The sequence below is a fragment of the Cetorhinus maximus genome, chromosome 15 (assembly GCF_964194155.1).
Source record: "Cetorhinus maximus chromosome 15, sCetMax3.hap1.1, whole genome shotgun sequence".
Taxonomy (NCBI): Eukaryota; Metazoa; Chordata; class Chondrichthyes; order Lamniformes; family Cetorhinidae; genus Cetorhinus; species Cetorhinus maximus.
In genome coordinates, this window is record NC_135893.1 from 8,312,738 (window position 1) to 8,335,138 (window position 22,401).

Below are 22,401 nucleotides of genomic sequence, written 5' to 3' on the forward strand. Positions count from 1 at the left end.
TCTTAAAAGCTGCTTGTCAATCCTTGGAGCTTTTTTTTTACTTGGCTGCTCTATACAATAGGTCAGCAGTATAAAAATCAGCTTCACACAAAAATATTGCTACTATAATATGAAACAATTCAGCCATTTCAATTTAAAAAGAAGAAACCATGAATACATTGTATTATAGTGTTTTTGCATTCTTTGGCTCCATTGATTTAAGATACATTTTAATTAATTTGGAAAATAAGTTTAAAACTTAACAATTTTTGAAAAAAGTTAATCAGTTTTTACCTGCAAAATATTTATTTTGCTTTTAGCTGGATCATAGGGATCGGAACATTCTGCAGTTCAGGTGTCTGTATTAATATTAAATTGAACTTACTAAATATAACTGAGTTACCTGCTTGCTGCAGCGTGCTGCTGGAATGCTTTGATATAATCATATTTTGAGGATTAATAACCTAACAGCAAATCCTTAAAAATATAATTATGTGCATATCATCAAATGTGGCTGCCCTTGAGAGCTGTATTAGTAAACTAGTGATCCAAACTTTATAGAAGTGTCTGACTTGACAGAATGGGTAATGGTCTCAGCTGTGAGTGTTGTTGCGCACTGCAAGCACTTCTGTAACCTGAGGGGCAAGAGTTTGACTTTCAGCTTCAAACATGCAATTAATATCTGTTTCATTATATCCTTGAGATTAGATTTATTCTTTTAAAAAAACCAAAAGTACTGGGTTTTGTATAATTTGTTTTGCCCATTGGCACCATTTAAAGAGAATGGTTTCCCATTTAGCAGACAAGGATGAAAACCATTATTTTACATTTGCATTGATATAACACCTTGCACATTAAAACATGTCAAAGTGCTTTACACAATGAATTACTTCTGAAGTGTAGTCCATGTTGCATGGTGAACTGCAGCAGTCATTCTGCACCACAAACAGCCATGCTTTAGGGTTTCAGTCCACATATGCAATATAGAAGTGTTTTGTTTTCAGGGCAAGAGAGTTTTTGGACCTCAATGCCAGGACCAAATGGCGATCCCAAACCCATTCTTGCAACACACCAAACAGTCCAATCTTCCTGGAGGCCGTCCCCTACTTGGCTGTCTCCGCATTCGCTGTCCTATTAAGGAGGGCTGTTGGGCTCCCAGCAATCAGAGGGCCAGTAGCTCTGGACTCTTGGCAGTGCCAGCAGGAGAGATGGACGCTGCTGAGGCAGGAATGGGTCAAACATGGAGACACTCTCTGGGGTGTCCATTTAAAGGTGAAATTTTAGGGCCAAAGCCATTAGATCCATCAAAGCGGTCCATCCTGATGAATCGTCTGGGCCACAGGTACTGCCTTTTCTGACCGCAGCTTCTATTTGGGACATGGAGCCTATGATTTTGTTGCCTCTCCCAGCCTGCTGCAGGGAGGCCTCCTTCTTTGCAATGGCAGCCTCTGCACATGCCAGGCAGCTACAAAATTGGAGTTAATGTGGTCTCTAGTTGGCTTAACCGACGGCCCTTCTTTGTGGTGCTGCAGGCAATCCAGGTCCCCGTCCACCCTTGAAAAACTTTCCCTGTGGAGGGAATGTGTCGGGAAGCTGTTCTGACAAGGGTCCTACCCTTTTTTCCCAGCCCACCAAGCCTGCTGCCATGGGCTGGAAAAATTCAATCCTAATAGTCCAAGTGCTTGTGAAGAACTGGGTCCATTATTCTGTTTCTACCATTATGAGAAAAACTGGGGAACTGCAGTGATTGCAGCTTTAACAGTTCACAAACATTGACCTGACTGTGGAAATGTGAAAGATGGCGGAAGAGATGAACCATTCAGATAACTACAAACGGCTCCATCTTAACTTTAAACTTCCCTTTTAAAAAAAAACTCAATGCCCTTTTTGGTGCTTCCAGTTGCCCCTCATCTCTAGGTGGTAACTCGTATGGTTCCCTGGTCTCACCCAAATATGGGTACGTTTGTTAATGGATTAGTGAAAAACAAAGAACTAGCATTTATAATAAGTGTCTTTCCCAACGTCAGAACATCCCAAAGTACTTTACAACCAATGAAAAAAGTGCTGTCACTCTTGTGATATAGGGATTGCAGTAGCCAATTTGCATGCAGTAAGGTCCCAGAAACAGCAGAGAAAAAATTACCGTGTAATCTGTTTTGTTGGTGTTGATTAAGGGATAAATATTAGCAGGGCCACCAAGAGAACTTCCTGTTCCTTGAATAATGTCATAGGATCTTTTTAATCCACCTGTGGGGCAGTCAGGGTCCTCAGTTTAACATCCCATCCAAAAGATGTTAACTCCCACAGTGCAATGTTCCCTCAGTTTCTCAGAGGCGAGAGTGTTGCCACTAAGTCTAGGCTGAATTTTCACTTCTAAAATGGCAGTACTGTCCTCCCCCAATGTTGGGAGATCTATATAGTTCAGAGGTACTTTCACAGTTTTACTTCCTGTTCCTAGGGATGTTAAACTCAATTGCAGCAACTCACTATATTTACTGCCTGATGATCAACGTTGTATAGATTAGGTATTGGACATGCAGTTTTCATGGACGTATCTCACTCTGTGGTACACTTACCCACTGAGCCATCAGTGGAAGATGCTAATACAAATTTGCTTATTGCCTTTTTGGGATTCAATGACTACAGAAAATCTTCATCTCAAAAACTTTGCCTGAAATTATTAAAGAAACGCAGCTAATCAATGGCCTATTTCCTTGGGAGCTAGATTGCTAAATTGTTAGTCAGCAGAAAGAACTGTTTCGCGAACAGAAAACTGAAATGCATTATAACATTCGTAGCGCTGGTGAAACAATCGGTGGGGTCAAGTTCATTATCAGACTTGGTGTAATCCACGCCAAAGCTTACTCCATGTCCGTTACCTTCGACAAGTCAAACCTTTTAGACTGTTGATGTGCCTTCCTGCTTCTCTGAGAGCAGCGTTATGAATGGATTTGTGCAGCTCGCTGGTCAAATGCAAAGAGCTAGTTAATGAGATTACAGGAAAGTACTTGCTTGGAAAAAAAAAACGACTTGGCAACATAGTTGCTTCGGTGAGGTTTCTCTGCGTTGCTTTGAATACATATTCTGGGCTGTTGGGAATCAGTGATCCATGCCAGGTTTTATGTCTGACCGGAGACGAGAGAGCCCAGCAAGGGATCGCATGTAAACCACCCCCTTTGTAGTGTTAGAGCAGAGAGTGACAAGGTATTTCTCGCTTGTATGCTCCCCCTCTGCCACTTACTGACGGCACACTGACATTACCAGGGACTAGGAGAAAAGAAAAAAGGTCCTTTCTCGCTTTCCTTTTGTGCTTTAATTGTTGTCATGGTTTGCTGAAGTCAGGCCAAGCCCTGCAGAAGTGCAAGCCTTTCCTGCGCTGTGTGTGTGTTGTCTGTATTATGTAGGGTGCCTCCAGTCTGAGTGATCAGTGGCTCGTAAAGAAAAAGGAGCTCTGTGCAGTACAATTTCCGCCATTTTCCTTGCTTCCCCTGGTGTATTTTCTTTCTCCCTCGTTGTCGAGCCTAAGCAAATGCTGTTTTGTTTTTTTTTTAACCCTGCTTTCCTTGTTGACTCCTCTTTTCTTCCCAATAGAAACGCTTCATTAAGGGATTGAGACAGTACGGCAAGAACTTCTTCAGGATCCGCAAAGAGCTGCTTCCAAATAAGGAGACGGTGAGTTTTTTTTCTCCCCCCCCCCCCCCCCTCTATTTAATTGATCTGTGTTGGTTTCTGGTAATCAATCTGCTGATGTTCGATTGGCTGTTTTTCTTCTTGATTGTGGTTTCAAAAACTTGTGGAGATTTGAGGGGGAAGCAGAGTGGTTTTTGGCTTATCAACAAAAGTGTTTTCAAGTAATAGCGTAGATATTTTTAATTAGTAATGTGTTTGTGAATCAGCCTGGTAGTCTAGAAGCTTCCGTTACTACCTTGCAGGTGCCATTTACTGTATCTAATAGTGGTTAAAAAAAATTCATAGGTACCTCCGACTGCAGCTGCAAAAAGAATAGTTTTTTTTAAGAGCATAGTGCTAAGTGTACTGTTTAAACTGCGGGCAGTTTAATTTATTGCCGTCAGGGCTCTCTCTCTCTTTCATTTTCTCCCTCGCTCTCTGCTGTGAGGAACTTGTATACTATTGTGTAATGTTTTTCAGCAGAGACTGATGTACAAGTGACCTTCCTGCAGCTCATCTGCCACCCCTTCTTTCTCCAGTGTGTCCTTTTTCCTTTCTGTTTGTTCAGTCTTCAGACAGACTCGCTGAGGGCTCCATGTCAGATACACTATCTTAACTTCTGACAAGCTAACCAGCTAATCATTCACAGCTTGTGGTGGCTTTGAATGAGGAGGGGGGGAGGGTTAAAGGTCCACACTTCTTGTTTATAGAGTGAAGTAAATCAGGCAGCAAACAAGTGGTAGTTTGTTTTAAGGCAATTATGCCTATAGAAAGTTTCCTGGTGGGTAACGTGCATAAACAGTTTTGGTGTTCTGTCACCTTTATGTTCCCATTGTGCTTGAAATAAAACAAACCCACTTATGAGTATCTCCCTTGTTATGTCCCGAACTGTGTAAATGTTTTTATTTTCAGCGCGATGGGTGACCACTGATTTGCAGTTTCTACGTGCGTAACTTAATAAGTGTCTTAGAGTTATTTTGTGTGGTGGAAGCGATGTCCTTGCTGTTTATGTAATTTAACTCCCCATGGTCACGTAAAAAAAAATCAACCATTTATTTTGTTAATTTGACAATTCACTCTTTACCATATGTAAAAAATGTCTCTGGGTGAGGGCAAAGGTTAACATAAGATTTAAGGCATAGAATAACTTTTTAATGACCCAATGACTCTTTGCATTTGATGACTAATGCTTCTGGTCATGGAGTAATTCTTCTTGAAGGACAGAACAATGACCTGTTTACCAGTAAGTTCTTTACATGTGAAAGCATTGGGCTGGTTTAAAGAATTTTTGAAATTTTATGATAATCCTTTCCTGACCCTTTTGATCCAAAATTTCATAAATTGCCCTCCCTAGCTTTAAGTAGAGCATGTAGATCACTGGCTTCCCCTCGTGTGAAACACCAATATAACTCATCTCCAGGTGGCAAAAGGGACGCCAACGGATATATAAGGGATCTTTAAACTTTTATTCCCCTAGTTACTTTTTGCCCCTTTGTCTCATCTCCTATTCTGCTACCTGTAGATTTCTCCGGCTTCCATCTGCCTATGAACATCTGTGGCCTCTTATAGCTCCCTCATTACTTGCATCAAAAATCACTCACCTGTATGAAAGGTGCATGCTGTTTATTTTTCAGAATTAATTTATCCATCGCCTTTATTTAAAGTTTTCAGTAACAATCTGAGTGAAAAGGTAATTAGGTGATATTTGAAGTCTTAACTTTCCAATGTTGCTGTATCGTTCTAGCAAATTGTTACTTCCTTATCCAGTATAATTATCCACAGGCAAGCAGATTAAGTAATATAGGAAATAAAAATGGAAAATTCTGGAAATGCCCAGCGGGTCTGACAGCATTTGTGGGAAGAGGAACACGGTTAACCGTTTAGATTGGTGATCTTTCATTAGAACCGACCTGAAATATTAACTCTGTTTCCCTTGCAGCACACACTGCCTGACCTGCTATATATTTGCAGCATTTTCCATTTTCTATTTCAGATTCCCAACATCCACAATATTTTGCTTTGTATTAAATAATATAAGCTCTGGAGAATCCTAATCAGTACGTCTCGAGTCACTACCCCCTGCTCCATGAACATACTCAGAGTATTGGCTGCTTGTAGTCTGCCTGAGCTCGCCACTGGCAACCTGGCTCCAAGCTGATGAATCTTACCATGCTTATGAACTACTGTCACTTTGGGCTTTATATCTCGGCTGTCACAGCAGTATCTGTTGACTATCTATCTCTCGACTGTTTTTCCTCCTCCCAATATATGTATTTTTAAACCTCTCAATTTAGCTTGTCTTTTCTCTCTGTCTCATTATCAAAAACTGTTACCTAAAAAATACTGGAGAGACAATCTGCTGCTAGGCCTCTGGCATTGCATCTGTATAACAACCAGCTAGAAAACGAACAAGATTGCTGTAGGATTACTTGCCCTCTGGGACAAGGAACACTGGTTTCTCTTTGCTGCTAAGCTGACTAAATGTGTACAGAAGCAGAAAGCTATTTTCCCTCTTGATCAGATCAGGTCATTCTCCTTTCTACATACCGTCCCAAGCGTTGTTCTTCCTTGGCAATAGCTCAAAGGAATATAAAAGCTGTATCCTCGCTGTGTTTTTATTGGGGGAGGAGAGTGCTCCAGTGCTCTCACTGAGTGACTAAGCTTGCATTATCCAATATTTTGGAAAATAAATAATTCTGATGATAAGACAGAAGGCGGAGTAATGTGAATATAAGGCCTGAAGTTTATTCATTATGTGGAGTCTGCAACGTGGAAACTATGAAAAGTGAGCTGGGTGTTGGGGAGAGCCAGTTTACCATTGCTTTTAGGAGATTAAATACCATATGGCGGCACATATCACATTTGTAGTTCAGTAAAATGTGCTTTGGGTTAGTCAATGTCCATGAAGTCTAAGCAGAGATGCTTTGTTGACTTTTTGGGAGAACAGCAATTGCCCTGATGAATCCTAACTCTCAAAGGTTCTCAGGAAGATACCTGGCCATTTGGGTTATTATAGCAAACCCTGACCCTGCTCTCACCAGTTGTGCAACCACCTCCTCCATCCTCTCCCCTCACCCATGCCCATCAAAGCTTTTGAATAACATTTAAAGAAGACTTGCCAATTACTTAACCTTGGAATAATGATAGGTTGGTTGTAACCCCAGCTCCACCCCCATTCACATGACTGCTACTCTATCTGAGAGCAGCAGACTTAACACAGATGAATGTGGCATATTCCTGGTTCAGTTTTCAGTGCCACCTCTAACTGTTGAGAAGGATTGTAGACAATATTATAAGCAATTAGTGAATATTGGACCAAGCTCAAAAAAACAGAACTGAAAGTACGCAGCTGTAGAAGATGGAATTGCATTGCCAATTAGTTCATATATTATATTGAGGGAACAGAAATAATTCACAAGTTAAGTAGAGGGGAGGGAAGTTCTCCCTTTGGACCATTTCCAATAAGCAATAGTAATCGCATGAATTTCCTACTTGGGCTCATATGCTGCAGCTATTCATGTGACCAGTAGTTCTTGTTGCATTTTTCTTAACTAGGAAAGAAAATCTCTTAAAATGTAAATTAATTAATAGAATATAATTGGGAGAGGGGGGGTCAATAGCATTTTCTTCTATTTATTTTGAAATTAGAAAAAAATAATGCAGTGCAGTTGACTGATGGAATATATATTATATATACATATATCTTAGTGTTAAATATGGGGAATCATGAGCATGTACAGCCTTTGTTATTCAGCCTCCATTTTAAAGTCATGGGTTCATCTCTTTTATTTTCAAGATAAATTCCAATATACACATGCAGCACCACTACTGGTAGGAGGGTTTAATTGCAGTGGTTCAGGCTTATTTGGGCAGTTCACATTACAAATATGTACATAGCCAGTTATGAATGGGAAAAGGTTAACATGAAGTGCATAAAGGCACAAGAGATGTATTCCAATTACTTCAGTAGCATAATGTAGCATAATGTATGTGATACATTGAAGATACCTTTACATGTTTTTTATTCACGAGCAGTGCCACTCGAGATTGGTATGTTAACTTGCAGTGATAAACATGCAAGTTCCTATGTCCGCAGGACAGGTAAACCTTTTTACCTGTGAGTACTCTGCTCCCAATTCTTACTGTAATGTTGACATGAAAAGTCATTGATTTTAATGCCTAATAGCTGTCTGTTTCTGTTACCTCAATATTTGACGTGATCGATACATGAATATATAAACTAAATAGCAATTCAATAGTCTCCATCTTATACAGCAGTGCAATTTCACTTTTGTTCCTTTGAGCTTGGCCTATTATTTATTAATTCATTCTCACGACAGATGGAATTTATATCATGTAATTTCTACATTTTGACATAAAAAGCTTATTTGCATTAATGTTTGAAACCACTGATGGTGCTTCCTTATTGCTATTGTGGCCTTGTATTGCCTAAACTGCATTATTCAAAATTTAAAGTAGTAACATTGGATCAAATATGGTTGTACCCTGGTTTTAAAAATTGATGAGCAATAACCTGTTGGTACACATAAGTTAGGTCAGTAATTAATGTACATAAAATTATACATAAATGTATACAGTCAAAATAAGTAACTTGCTTGCACTCTCCCTTGTGTATGTATGTGCACTGCCAGCACTATGGAACCAACATGGTATAATCTTAAAAGTAGGCACAATAATTGTGGTTGACGTAGTCGTGTCACTTTCCAACATCTAGTTAGGGTCAAACAATCCAAGGGAGAAACTGGGAGCATACAGCAAGAATGTTCTTTTTCTTGTTTACTATAAAACTGTTTACAAAATAAGATGTGGATTTAACATATGTAAGTTGCAGTGAACTAGGCTGATAATTTTGCATCTCTAGTAATTTCTGCTGTTCCAGTGGCTGTTGCGTTTTTATGTATAGCATACAGATACGCAATTGTGTATATTGAAGTAGAGAATTCTGTTTTCAAGAATTCTCTTGCAAGAATGGGCTGATAATATATTCTGATATATAAAAAATAATTTGACTGTAATAGCAATGATCCAAATGTTTTTTTAATAAACCATTGCTTTTACTTAAACTAATTAACAATCTAACTGAACGTTGATTTCAGAATCTTTTTTCTGTTAACCTGCACTAGTGTCTGGAAATGCTTCAGTCCATGTGTAACTTCCATTAGATGCTGTAGGTTTTTTTTTAAGGAAAGAATGTTTTGCTTTTGCTCGTGAGTCATAAACAGGTTGTTGCTCATTTGTAAGTGCATTAATAGTTACTTGAGTGGTTTATTTTCATTAAAAAAATGTAAATGTTTTATGCTAATCAGATTTATCTTAATAGAGTATAGTACATAATTCAGTCCTATGTTCCAATACAACATTTGCAGAACTCATTGTTCCAGCCATACAGATTAAAAGAGAGAGCCTCGATCCCAAAATGCAGTTGAGAAATCTTATGCCTGTCATGCTGGTTATAAAAATTGCGTCTGTTTATGTAAAAAAGTTGTTCAACTGGTAATGCCACATAATTGTTTTCATAAAGCCAGTCACGATCATCTTACTGTGAAATAAAGCAAATTCAATGGGTCAACCAGCCATTAATGTATGATAATTGTAATTTGGATTATTAGTCTAATAGACTATTTAACTATTTGAAGCAAATCCAATACATGCCAGTAACTGTTGAATTAACAGGTCAGATTTCATATTCTTCATTCTGCTTGTAAATGGGAAATTTTTGGTTGTGTTTTATACTGTGTACAGTTATTATTGTAAAATGAGCAGGCAGTGGTTCATGTTTGCAAAGAGTCATCTTTATTTTAATTGCAACACCAGCACATTCATCTGTTTTTGTTCCCATCATATGAGTTTAGTTGGTTTTAATACAGCTGTCAGGAATCAGGTTGAGAGGCTCTATCCAGTATGAGAATGACATTTTCAAATTAATCTCAGACCTTCATGAAGGACAGAAATATGCTCACGACTGTGGTATTCATTCTATCTTCCAAGTTTCACATACACAATTATCACAAAATCTATGGCCACAACATCTCGTGCAGTGAAATGTCATTGTATTATATAATTGCAAAAAAAAATTAACTGTTTACATTACCCTTATCTATGTTTACATTTTTTCATAATGTTCAGCCGATAAGAGTTGTATTGATCAGTGTGATCAGGTTATAAGTTTAGCTGGAAGCTAAGTATTGACACGCTTTTCAACTCTTTCAACTTCTATACACAGCACGTTCTCACCAAATGCTTAGTGTAAAGTATTTTAGATCCATGGTAAAGGTATCCTTTTCCATTATTTCTGGAATCTGTTTACCATTCAATTAACTGCAAATCTGCTTGCTGCCTCTCTGGCCTCCTGTTATAAGACAGACAACAGGTTAGGTATGGACATAATTTATTTTTTTCTGCATTTTGATTCAAGGCAATTGTATATTATAGTTGATTCACTTATAACAACAACTTGTATTTATATAGCCCTTTAATGCCCCAAGACACTTCACTGAAGGTAAAGCAAAATTTGACACAGAGTTACAGATATTTTGATGTTAGGGCAGATGACCAAAAGCTTGGTCAAACAGATTTTAAGGGGTGGTTTAAAGGAGGAAAGAGAGGTAGGGAGAGAATTCAATAGCTTAGGGCCTTGTTAGCTAAATGCATGGCTGCTCATATTGGAGTGAGTAAAATCGAAGACACTTAGGCACCTAGGATTGGAGGAGGGTTGTTTGGCTCAAGGAGATTAGAGATAGGGAGGGTGTGGGGTTATTTGAAAGTAAAGATGAGAATTTTAAAATCAAGGTATTGATTGACCGGCAGCCAATGTAGATTCAGTGAACACAATGGGTGATAGGTGAACAGAACTTGGTGCAAGTTAGGAGACAGGCAGCTGAGCGATGGATGACCTGAAGTGTATGAATGTTGGCCAGGAGCACAATGGAATTGTCAAGTCTGGAGGTACAAAGGCATGGGTGAGGGTTTCAGCAGAGATGAGCTGAGGCAGGGGTGAAGTTGGGTGATGTTGTGGAGGTGGTAATAGGCAGAAGCTCATCTCGGAATAAATATGACACCAAGGTTGTGAACGGTCTGGTTTCGCCTCGAACACTTGCCCGAGAGAGGGATAGAGAGTGGCTAGGAAACAAGAGTTTGTGGCAGGGACTGAAGGCAATGGCTTCGGTCTTGCCAATATTTAATTTGAAGAACTTTCTGCTCATGCAGTACTGGATGTCGGTAAGGCAGTCTGACATTTTAGAGAAAGTGGGCAGGACGGAGAGGTGGTGGTGAGGTGGAGCTGCGTGGAACAAGTGGAAACTGACACTGTATTGGATGATGTTGCTGAGGGGCAGCATGGTGATGAGAAGTAGGAACGGTCAAAATAGATCCTTTGGGGACATGAGAGTTGACAATGTGAGAGCGGCAAGAGAGGCCATTACACATGATACTCTGGCTACAACTGGTAGACAAGAATGAAATGAGGCACAAGGCAAGTGCTGTGAAGCGGTGTTGGAAGAGAATGGTGTGGTAAATCGTGTCAATGGCTGCAGACTGGTTGGGAAGGATGAAGAGGGATAGTTTACCTTCTATATTTATAAAAATGTATCACCTTTATATCGCATGTAATCATTATGGGTTGCCAAAAACATGTTAGTTTTTCAAAGTGTTTTAACGTTTATTTTAGGTTTTTGTAGCCATTTCAAATCACTTATTAGCTCCAGCCACCTGTGAAGAGCACTTGGGGGAATTTATCTATTTATATAAAATATTTTCTAACTTTACGCATTGTATTTTCTAAACTAAATATAATACCTCTGCCTCAATGAAATGGAAAATAATGCTCTGTACTTGGGATATCAGCACATCAGAAACTGTGCTGCTTTTAGCTGTTAAAGCTCTAATAGCATAACATAGGTATTAATGAAGACTGATGCAAACAAAAAATAAAAAACTTGGGAAACACTCAGCAGGTCAAGCAGCATCTGTCAGTGAAAGTCGACCTTTCAGGTTTGGATCTGTTATGCGAAATCTATTTCTCCATTTTCTGGACTACTTTCTTTTAAAGAAAAATAAAGGAATAGAACAATGTGTGTGTTTTTAATTTGTTCTCTCCAGATTCTCCCTTTCTTTCATTAAGAACTCTCTAGTACCCCATCCAAGTTCCCATTTTTTATGCAAATAAAGGTAGTGAAAGTCAGCACGAGGCTATCGCTGTCATTGTCTCTCTGTCCTTGCCTTATGTCCACATACAGGCAGGGTCAACAAATAGCAATCACAAGTAGGAATTCTGGTTGACTTTTCTTTCCTTCTTTAATCATTCAGGGGCACTGAGGCCAAATATAATACCTTGACTGCCATTCCTGGCCAACATTTGCGAACTCAGCAGAGAGTTGAATTGCTTATCTGCATGGCAGCATGTTGACCCAAAGAATCTGCAGGAGAGCTTACATTAACATTAATATTATAGCTTAATTTATAGTGTTGTATTAGGCAAACTGATTTTGATCAGATTGTGTCCTTTTTTTGCCAAAATAATTTGAGTTGTTCACCTGCCATTTTAAATCTCACATCTTAGTACCTTGCTGTAAAAATCATGGCTCCACTTTTCGAATTAGTAATAGTTTTCAAGCAAGACCTTTTTATAAGGTGCTTTTTTTTTAACGTTCCATGTTTGTTAAGATACATAATATTTGTAACCTGCAAAATGTAAATGTTGTGGGCCAATCGGCTGATGGCTAAAGATGACAAAGTGGAAGCTTTGTGTAATCAGGTGTGGAGCTATGTGGAAAGAATGATGTTTACAAGAGATGTGAGCTGCAGAAAATTAGCTGGAGGCATGTTTCATTGGAAATATTAGCCTTCTATTTATGGAACAAAATTGATCAACAGATTACAGCTTTACCCGGCACTTGGTGCTCCTGATTCCCAGCTGACGTAGGAATTGGTTCAGGTAGTCTTAATAACAGAAGGCAACATGTATTGTTCAATGATGTTTCCTGAATAATAAGTTATGCGATACTTTGCCGCTGGCTGTGAAGCAGATTACGATTTCTCAGATTTTTAACGACAACATCATTAGAAATTTCTGCCAAAGACGTTGATGACCTAAATTCAAATACAGTGCTGTAAATTAGACTGCAACAATTCAGAACTTAAACTGCACTTAATTATCTATTGACTTTGCCTATTGCAGATCATACATAAACTTGGTAATGTTTGAATCTCCAAATTAACTACAGAAGTTTTTTTTAATTAAAAAAGCAAGTGTTATTCTACCAGTGAGCTTTTATTGCAATTTAACAACACTAAATAACATTCCTGTTAATGCTGGAATTGGGTATTTTTTAGGGTTGCATTAATTGAAACATATTTTCAGATACATTTTCCATGTTTTATGCAGTACTGACTAGAAAAATAACTGGCCATTGTATTGTGAACTGTGTAAATTGGATTCATTTTGAATTAACTCTCTATGAACCAAGTCAGATGAATCTGGTGCTGAATAAATGTGAATAAGGTTACATAATGAGGGGCACCAGAGCATCGCATTTTTGAGTACTTGCTGCACTCCGTTCTCTCAGGTCCAACCATGACTTTGTTATCAAACCTACCGACAAGAGTGTTGGTGTTGTTGTCTGGCGTACTGACCTCTACCTCGCAGAGGCTGAGTGCCAACTCTCAGACACTTCCTCCTACCTCCCCCTGGACATGACCCCACCAATGAACATCAAGCCATTGTTTCCAGGACTGTCACTGACATCATCTCCTCTGGAGATCTTCCTTCCACAGCTTCCAACCTCATAGTCTCCCAACCCCGGACAGCCCACTTCTACCTCCTCCCCAAAATCCGCAAACAGGACTGTCCTGGTAGACCGATTGTGTCAGCCTGTTCCTGCCCCGCAGAACTCATTTCTTCCTATCTTGACTCCGCTCTCTCTCCCCTTGTCCAGTCTCTCCCCACCCATCTGTGATTCCTCTGATGCCCTATATCATATCAACAATTTCCAGTTCCCTGGCCCTCACCACCTGCTCTTCACCATGGATGTCCCAATCCCTCTACACCTCCATCCCCCACTGGGATGGTCTGAGGGCTCTCTGCTTCTTCCTTGAACAGAGGCCCAAACAACCCCCATCCACCACCACTCTCCTCCGTCTGGCTGAACTTGTTCTCTCACTGAACACTTTCTCCTTAAACTTGCCTCACTTTCTCCAAATAAAAGGTGTGGCTATGGGTACCCGCTTGGGCCCCAGTTATGCCTGTCTCTTTAGGGGGTATGTGAAACATTCCATGTTCCAGCCCTACTCAGGCCCCCCTCCCACAACTCTTTTTTTCAGTACATCGATGACTGTTTCAGTGCTGCTTCACGTTCTCGTCTGGACCTGGAAAAATTTATCAATTTTGCTTCCAATTTCCATCCCTCCATCACCTTCACATGGTCCATCTCCGACATTTCCCTTCCTTTCCTTGATCTCTGTCTCCATTTCTGCTGATAGACCGTCTACCAGTATTCATTACAAGCCCACCACCTCCCACAGCTACCTTGACTACAGCTCCTCAAACCCTGCTTCCTGTAAGGACTCCATCCCATTCTCTCAGTTCCTTCGCCACTGTCGCATCTGTTCCAATGATGCCACTTTCCAAAACGGCACCTGTGACATGTCTTCCTTAACCAATGTTTCCCACCAACGGTGATTGACACGGCCCTCAACCGTGTCTGACCCATCTCCCGTGCCTCTGCCTTCACACCTTCCTCTCCCTCCCAAAACCATGATAGGGTCCCTCTTGTCCTCACTTTTCACCCCATCAGCCTCCGCATTCAAAGGATCATCTTCCGCCAACTCCAGTATGCTGCCACCACCAAACACATCTTCCCTTCACACACACACACACACACCCCCGGTCGGCATTTCGTCGGGACTGTTCCCTCCGGGGCACCTTGGTCCACTCCTCCATCACCCCCAACACCTCATCTTCCTCCCACAGCACCTTCCCATGCGATCGCAGAAGGTGCAACACCTGCCCCATTACCTCTTCCCTCCTCACCATCCAAGGGCCCAGCAGCGCTTCACTTGCACCTCCTACAATTTGGTCTACTGCATTCGCTGCTCCCAATGCAGTCTCCTCTACATTGGAAAGACCAAACCCAGACTGGGTGACCACTTTGCGGAACAGCTTCTGACTGTCCGCAAGCATGACCCAGACCTTCCTGTCACTTGCCATTTCAACACACCATCCTGTTCTCATGCCCACATGTCCATCCTTGGCCTGCTGCAATGTTCCAGTGAAGCCCAACACAAACTGGATGAACAGCTCCTCATCTTCCGATTAGGCACTTTACAGCCTTCCGGACTTAACATTGAGTTCAACAACTTCAGTCCATGAACTCTCACCTCCAACCCCACCCCTTTTTTAATCCTTTTTTTCAATATTCATTTTTATTTTTTATCCACTTATTTTTATTTGGATTTATTTTCATCTTTATTCATTGTTTTATCCCCACCTTTTATCCTATTTTCAATCTTTTTCCCACTACTGCCCCCTCCCCCACCCTACCCCCACTAGGGCCATTTGTCATTTGTTCATGTTGTTCTTTCCAGAGTGCTTACCCTTGTCCTGCTATTATCATATTCTGCTTTCTGACCTTAATGCCACTATCAGCACCTCCTTTAGCCAGTACCACTACCATTAACACTCCTTTGTCCTTTTGTTCATGACATCTTTGTCAATCTCTCCTTTGCCCCCACCTATCGCTGGCCTTCTATCCAGCTCCACCTGCTCTCCCCCCCCTCCCTTAAACAGTGAATTTCATCACATTTTTATTCCTTTTTAGCTCTGAAGAAGAGTCATATGGACTCGAAACGTTAACTCTTGTCTTTCTCTCCACAGATGCTGTCAGACCTGCTGAGTTTTTCCAGCATTTTCTGTTTTTGTTTCAGATTTCCAGCATCCGCAGTATTTTGCTTTTATCCCATTTTTCACGTTTGAACAAGACTTTGAGAAAATGTGTGCACCATAATGCTCACTCGTGAACAAAACTACTTTTCTATAAAATTCCCAACATGAATTTGTTCATACCAAATCACAAGGCTAGATATTTAGAACATCAGGGCCTAAAACATTTTTGAATTTATATACCCTGTGTGTAGCCTTCAACGTTGACCTTTGACCTCAAGATAATTAAAGGCACTGAGTGCACATCTTATAATGATGTGGGTGTACGGGTGATAGAAGACGTTAGTTTATTGCCTTCAAAAAAAATCTGATACGATATCTTTAAAAAATATGCTTGGAAATTTGCGACTAGAAAAGTTGGTGAAATCCTAGTTGTAATGTAAAGTGAATTGAGGAGCTGTTTGGTTTGTTGTCATTTGAAACATTAAGAAACAATTGAGACATCTGCAGCAGTACAGTAGGTCCAGTCATATCACTTCATAACATTAATCCTGTGTTATAACAGTGGCTTGTGGCCAGAAGGTTTTGGGTCATGAGCAAGATAGAGGGAATACAGAATTTATCAAGCTATGCTGTTGGGATAAAATCAATTTACACTGACAGCCTTTAACAATATGTCTTCCATTATGGCTCAGCATGGCCACACTGAAGCACCTTTCACAAATCTGCCAATTTTTTTTAGTTGTTTTAACCTTTTACCATCAAACTCTTTTGTTTTCGTGGTTGCGACCTGAGCCATCACTGCATTCATGCTCACACTTCTCCCAAATTCATTATTATAATATATACCTGAAAACACTAGTGACCTAAGTGTCATGGAGGCCTTCAAGAGTTGGCGTCTCTCTATGCTGCTAAAGGCGATGTGCTACCAGCAGCAAACAAATCTCTGCTCACGATGGATTAGACAATGCGGGTCAGCAGTTTTCCAAACTGTGGGCAAGCTGAACTCTCAAACAACCCAATGCATGTCAGCATTGCAGTTTATGTATCGCTGGCCTGTATGGATCTTCCAAAATCAGAGATGATCTGTTGGAAGAAATGCAAATTGCTGTATTCCATTTGCAATTGTTCCAAGTCACAATCTCAAACGTGCACATATGCTCAGTTTTGATGAAAGGTCATCAACCTATAATGTTAACTCTGTTTCAGTCTCTAGATGCTTACACACTGCTGAGTATTTCCAGCATTTTCATTTTCTTCCAGATTTCCAGCATCTACAGTATTTTACTTTTGCATGTATGCCAGTTGTTTCACTGTTGCCTTCAGTTCTCTGAAATCTTCCCTTCAAAGTAAGCAAGGCAAACGGAGTGCAGCTGAGGAAACTGAGTGCAGACTTGGAGTTTGGTGAGAGGGGGAGTTTGGGTAAGCGGGGAAGGAGGTGTTTGTTTCCTTTTTCTATCTTTCTCACCCTGAAGGAATTGTTTTTTGCTCTACGGCAGGGAAAGGAGCTAGCTGTTTGAGTATCTGGTGTGTGGCTAAGGCTTGTTTTATCCCAAAGGTTTAAAATGGTACACAAATTAGTGGTAAAGTTAATAAAATATATAAAAAAGCAACATAAATAAATGAATAATATAACTGATTAATTATTTAAAACACACTAGGGATGGCAGGACAGGTGATACGTCAAGGCTGCAGCATGTGGAAGTTCTTGGGTAGCATTATGATCCAGAGCGCATATGTCTTCAGTAAGTGTTTGTGGCTCGAGGAACTTCAGCTCAGAGTCATTGAGTTGGAGACTGTGCGACACATCAGGGAGGGGGTAGGTTGCCTGGACGCTTTGTACCAGGAGGCAGTCAGATCACTTAGGATATGGTCTTCGGATTTGGTCAGTGGTCCAGGACAGGAGGATGTAACTGTGAGTAAGGCCAGGAAGGGGACCGAAAGGGCAGGAGTGTGAGCCTCTGCAATTGTCCAAAAGATTTGAGGTGTTCTCAGCTTGTTTGGATGAGAGTGGGGGCTGCAGGGTGGGTGAGCAAACTGGCCATGGCACCGTGGTACAGGAAGCCATTCAACTGGGGGGAGCAAAAAGGAACGTAGTGGTAGTAGGGGACAGTACAGTGATGGGGATTGACACTGTTCTCTGCAGCAAAGAGCAAGAGTCCACACGGCTGTGTTGGCTGCCTGGTGTGAGGGTTCAGGACATCTGCTCAGGGCTGATGGGGATCTTGCAGTGGGAGGGGGAGGATCCATTGTCGTGGTCCATGTAGGTACCAATGACATAGGTAGAACTAGGAAAGAGGTTCTACATAGAGAGTATGAGGAGCTAGGCACTAAATTGAAAAGCAGAGCCTCAAAGGTTTGGGTTATTACCTGAGCTGTGTGCAAGTTGGCATGGGGTTCATAAAATTAGAGAGATGAACACGTGGCTCAAAGACTGGTGTGGCAGACCTGGGTTCTGGTTTGTGGGGCACTGGCACCAGTACTGGGGAAAGTGGGGGCCGTACCATTGGGACGGTCTATACCTGAACCATGCTGGGGCCAGTGTTCTTGTGAACCACATAACTAAGGAAATAGGGTTTTAAACTAAATAGCTGGGGGCAAGGGATCAAATGTGTAAAGATGTGGTATATCAAAAAATAGAGACAAGGTAAGAGAGGCAAGTAGTAATATGGAAAATGAGGGTCGGAGAATGGCAAGAAGGGACAGAGAGAAAAAAACATAATGCACCAAGAATCAAGACTAGATGTTGCAAAGATAACAAGACAAAACTAAAGCCTCTGTATCGGAATACGCATAGCATTCAGAACAAAGTCAACAAATTGATAGCACACATTGAAATAAATAAATATAATCGGATAGCCACTATAGAGACGTGGCTGCAGAATAACAAGGATTGGGTCCTGAATATTGAGGGCTATATGACCTTCAAGAGTAGGAAGCTAGGTAAAAGCGGAGGGGGTAACACTGTTAATCAAGGGTGATATTTGGTTCGGGATCTGGATGTAGAATCGGTTTGGCTGGAGATGAGGAATGGTAGGAGAAAGAAGTCACTAGTGGGAGTGGTCTACAGGACCCTAACAGTAACCACAATGTAGGACAAAGTATACAAGAAGAAATATTGTGTGCTTGTGATAAAGGGAGGGCAAAAACCATGGGTGACTTTAATCTACATATATACTGGAAAAATCAGATTGGCAGTAGTAGCCTGGATAATGAGTTCATAGAATGCTTTTGAGATAGTTTCTTAGAGCAACACATTCTGGAACCAACCAGAGAGCAAGTTATACTAGACTTGGTATTGTCTAATGTGACAGGATTAATTAATGCCCTCAGGGTCAAGGCACTCCTAGGCAGCAATGACCACAATGTGATTGAATTGTACATCCAGTTTGAAAGGGAGAAGAGTGGATTTAGGCTAGTTTTTTAAACTTAAATAAGGATAACTATGTCGGCATGAAAGCTGAGCTAGCTGAAGTTAACTGGGATATTAGGCTAGGGGATAGATCAATAGAGAAACAGTGGTAGACATTAAGGGGATTTTTCCAAATACTCAGAATATATTCCTACTATAAAGAAAAATTCTAAAGGGAGGACCCACCTTCCATGGTTAACTAAAGAAATTAAGGAAAGCATTGAATTTAAGGAAAAGACATAGAACTATGCAAAGATGAGTAGCAGGTCAGATGATTGGTCAGAATATAAAGAACAGCAGAGATTGACTAAAAGGTTAATCAGGAGAAAGAAATTAGAGCATGCGAAGAAGCTAGCCAGAAATGTACAATTGGATAGCAAGAGTTTCTACAGGTACTTAAACAGGAAAAGAGTAGGTGAAGTGAGTGTTGGTCCTCTAGAGAGTAAGAATAGGGGTTAATAGTAGATAATAAGGAAATGGCGGATGAAATGAACAAATATTTTGCTTCTGTCTTCACTATAGAGGATATTAAAAAGCATCCCAGTAATAGCTATAAATCAGGAGATGGAAGGGAGAGAGGAACTTGGTGCAATTACAATGGCTACGTGCTGAACAAACTGATGGAGCTGCAGACAGACAAGTCTCCAGGCCCAGGTGGACTTCATCCTGGGGCCTTAAAAGAGGTGGCTAGTGATGTTGGTGATAATTTTCCAAAATTCTCTAGATTCTGGAAAGGTTCTATCAGTCTGGAAAGTAGCAAATATAACCCCTCTATTCAAGAAGGGAGGGAGGCAGAAAACAGGAAACTATGGGCCAGTTAGCTTGATATCTGTCATGGGGAAGGTGTTAGAATCGATCATTAAGGAGGTTATAGCTGGGCACTTAAAGAAACACAAGGTAATCGGGAAGAGTCAGCTTGGTTTTGTGGAAGGGAAGTCTTGTTTAACCAATTTTATTTGTTAGAGTTCTTTGAAGGAGTAACATGTGCTGTGGATAAAGGGGAGCCTGTAGACGTGCTGTACTTGGATTTCCAGCAGGCATTTGATAAAGTGCCACATCAAAGGTTATTGCAGAAAATAAAAGCTCATGGTGTAGGGGGTAACATAACGGATAGAGGAATGGCTGGCTGGCAGAAAACAGAGAGTATGCATAAATGGGTCTTTGTCTGATTGGCAGGATGTGACTAGTGGGGTCCCAAAAGGATCTGTGCTAGGGCCTCAACTTTTTACAATTTACATCAATGGCTTAGATGAGGGGGAGCTAAATTTTCAGGCAACAAAAAGATAGGTAATAAAGTATGTTATGAAGAATACATGAGTTTGCAGATGGATATAGATAAGTTGAGTAGGCAAAAATCTGGCACATGGAGTATAATGTGGGGAAATGAGAATGACTGCAGAATTCAGAGTTGCAGAGGGATCTTGGTGTTCTCGTGCATGAGTTACAAAAAGTTAGTATTCAGGTACAGCATGTAATCAAGAAGGCTAATGGAATGTTATCCTTTATTATGAGAGGAATTGAACATAAAAGTAAGGATGTTATGCTTCAGTTATATAGGACATTGGTAAGACTGCATCTCAAGTACTGTGTGCAGTTTTGGTCTCCTTATTTAAGGAAGGATGTAAATGTGTTTGAAGTGGTTCAGAGGAGGTTTACTAGATTGATACCTGGAATGAGCAGGTTGTTTTATGAGGAAAGGTTGGACAGACTGGGCTTGTTTCCACTGGAGTTTAGAAGAGTGAGGGGTCACTTGATTGAAGTATAAAAGATCCTGAATGGCCTTGACAAGGTGGACATGGAAAGGATGTTTCCTCTAGGGGTGAGCCCAGAACTAGGGGACACTATTTTAAAACTAGAGGTTGCCCTTATAGGACAGAAATGAGGCAAATATTTTTCTCTGAGAGTTGTGCAGCTTTGTCTCTGAGGCAGTGTGATCTAGTGGAAGCAGGGTCACTGAATATTTTAAAGGCAAAGGTAGATACATTCTTGTTAGGCAAGGGAATCAGGGGTAGATGGGAATGTAGAACTTGAAACACAAGATGATCAGCCATGGTCTTATTGAATGGTGAAGTAGGCTCCTATTTCGTATGCTCGTAAGGCAAAATCCAGTATGCTAGCAGACTTCATGTATTGAGTAACTGCTGCCATCAGAAATCTATAAAATATATATCGCATGCTATTAACAAGAGGTTACCAACAGATGTGTATGTAGATTTTGCACTCATTGACATTTAGCCAAAGTGGAATGATTAATGGTTAGTTTTGTGCTTGAAAAACTTAGTTCATACCTTTATCAAAAGGAATGAAAATCGGTAGAGCTATAATATTTGACTCAAAGAAATCGACCTTCAGTCCATATTATTTGTGCACAATTTGGCTTTAAGCTATAATCAAATTATCATGGTCTTTGGCCATGACTTGCTTTCGTGCCATCTCTGTCCCAAATTGTAGGAGCATAGAAACAAGAGTAGGACATTCAGCCCCTTGAGCCTTATCTGCCATTCAGTGGCTGATTTGTAATTTAATATCTTGGAACAGTTATTTAACTACTTGTTTGTGCTTTGCACTGTAAATGGAGAATAGAAATGAGAGTGATTTTTAATAGAAAATTACTCCTGAATAGTAGAAAAAATGTCAGCTGCCTTCAGTGCGTTGAGGCAAAGATAGTCCAGAGTAAACTGAGCAAATGTCTTAATATGTGAAAAGATAGAACGTCAGCAGGAGGTGTTCAAAAATAATTTTAATGCCAGTTTATACCCCTGAACAAGTTGCCGAAGGAAAAAAACAGCCATGGACAACTGAAGTTGCAAGAGACAACATAAAATTAAAAGAACAAAGCATACCAAAAATGCAAAAAAAGGACAAATCCTACTGAATGGGAGCAATGCACAGAATGACAAAGGGTGACAATTATATTAGGAAAATGGTGTGTAGGAGCAAAATTGGTAATGGTGATATTGTCAGTGGAAATAAGGAAATGACTGACATGCTGACTTAACTATTTTGTGTCAGTATTTAAAGTAGATGAAGAAGTCAAAGTACCAAACATCCCAAAGAAACCATTATTGAAATAGGGACTAACCAAAATTAATATGAGCACAATAGTAGTGTGGAAAAAAATAATGGCACTGAAGAATAAGAAATCCCGAAGACCGCATGGTTTCCATCCCAGGGTTTTAAAAGAAGTAGGTGAGAACACTGCAGACACCCTGACTATAATCTTCCAAAGTTCTTTGATTCAAGGACCATTCCTTTAGAGTGGAAATTTGTGCATGCCATTCTGCTATTTTCAGAAAGGTGAGAGAGAAATCAGGGAATTCTAGACCAATTAGCCTAACATCTGTTGTCTGGAAATCACTGTACTAGAACCTATCATAGACTGACTGAACACTTTGAAAATTTTTGACTAATTAGAGAGAGCAGTCATAGATTTGTAAAGGGTAGC

At 40.4% G+C, this 22,401-nt stretch overlaps 1 protein-coding gene across 12 annotated transcripts in view; it reads left to right on the forward strand.

Moving 5' to 3' along the window:
- Nucleotides 1–22,401, forward strand: part of rerea (arginine-glutamic acid dipeptide (RE) repeats a) — a 500,784-nt gene that overhangs the window by 392,021 nt on the left and 86,362 nt on the right. For all 12 annotated transcript variants that reach the window (XR_013578875.1, XM_078557838.1, XM_078557840.1 and 9 more), the window contains one exon: nt 3,571–3,651. Coding sequence is in view for 11 of the 12 variants with exons in the window: in XM_078557838.1 (XP_078413964.1) it covers nt 3,571–3,651 (81 nt within the window). In the remaining variant the exon portion in view is untranslated. The remainder of the gene's footprint in view (nt 1–3,570; nt 3,652–22,401) is intronic.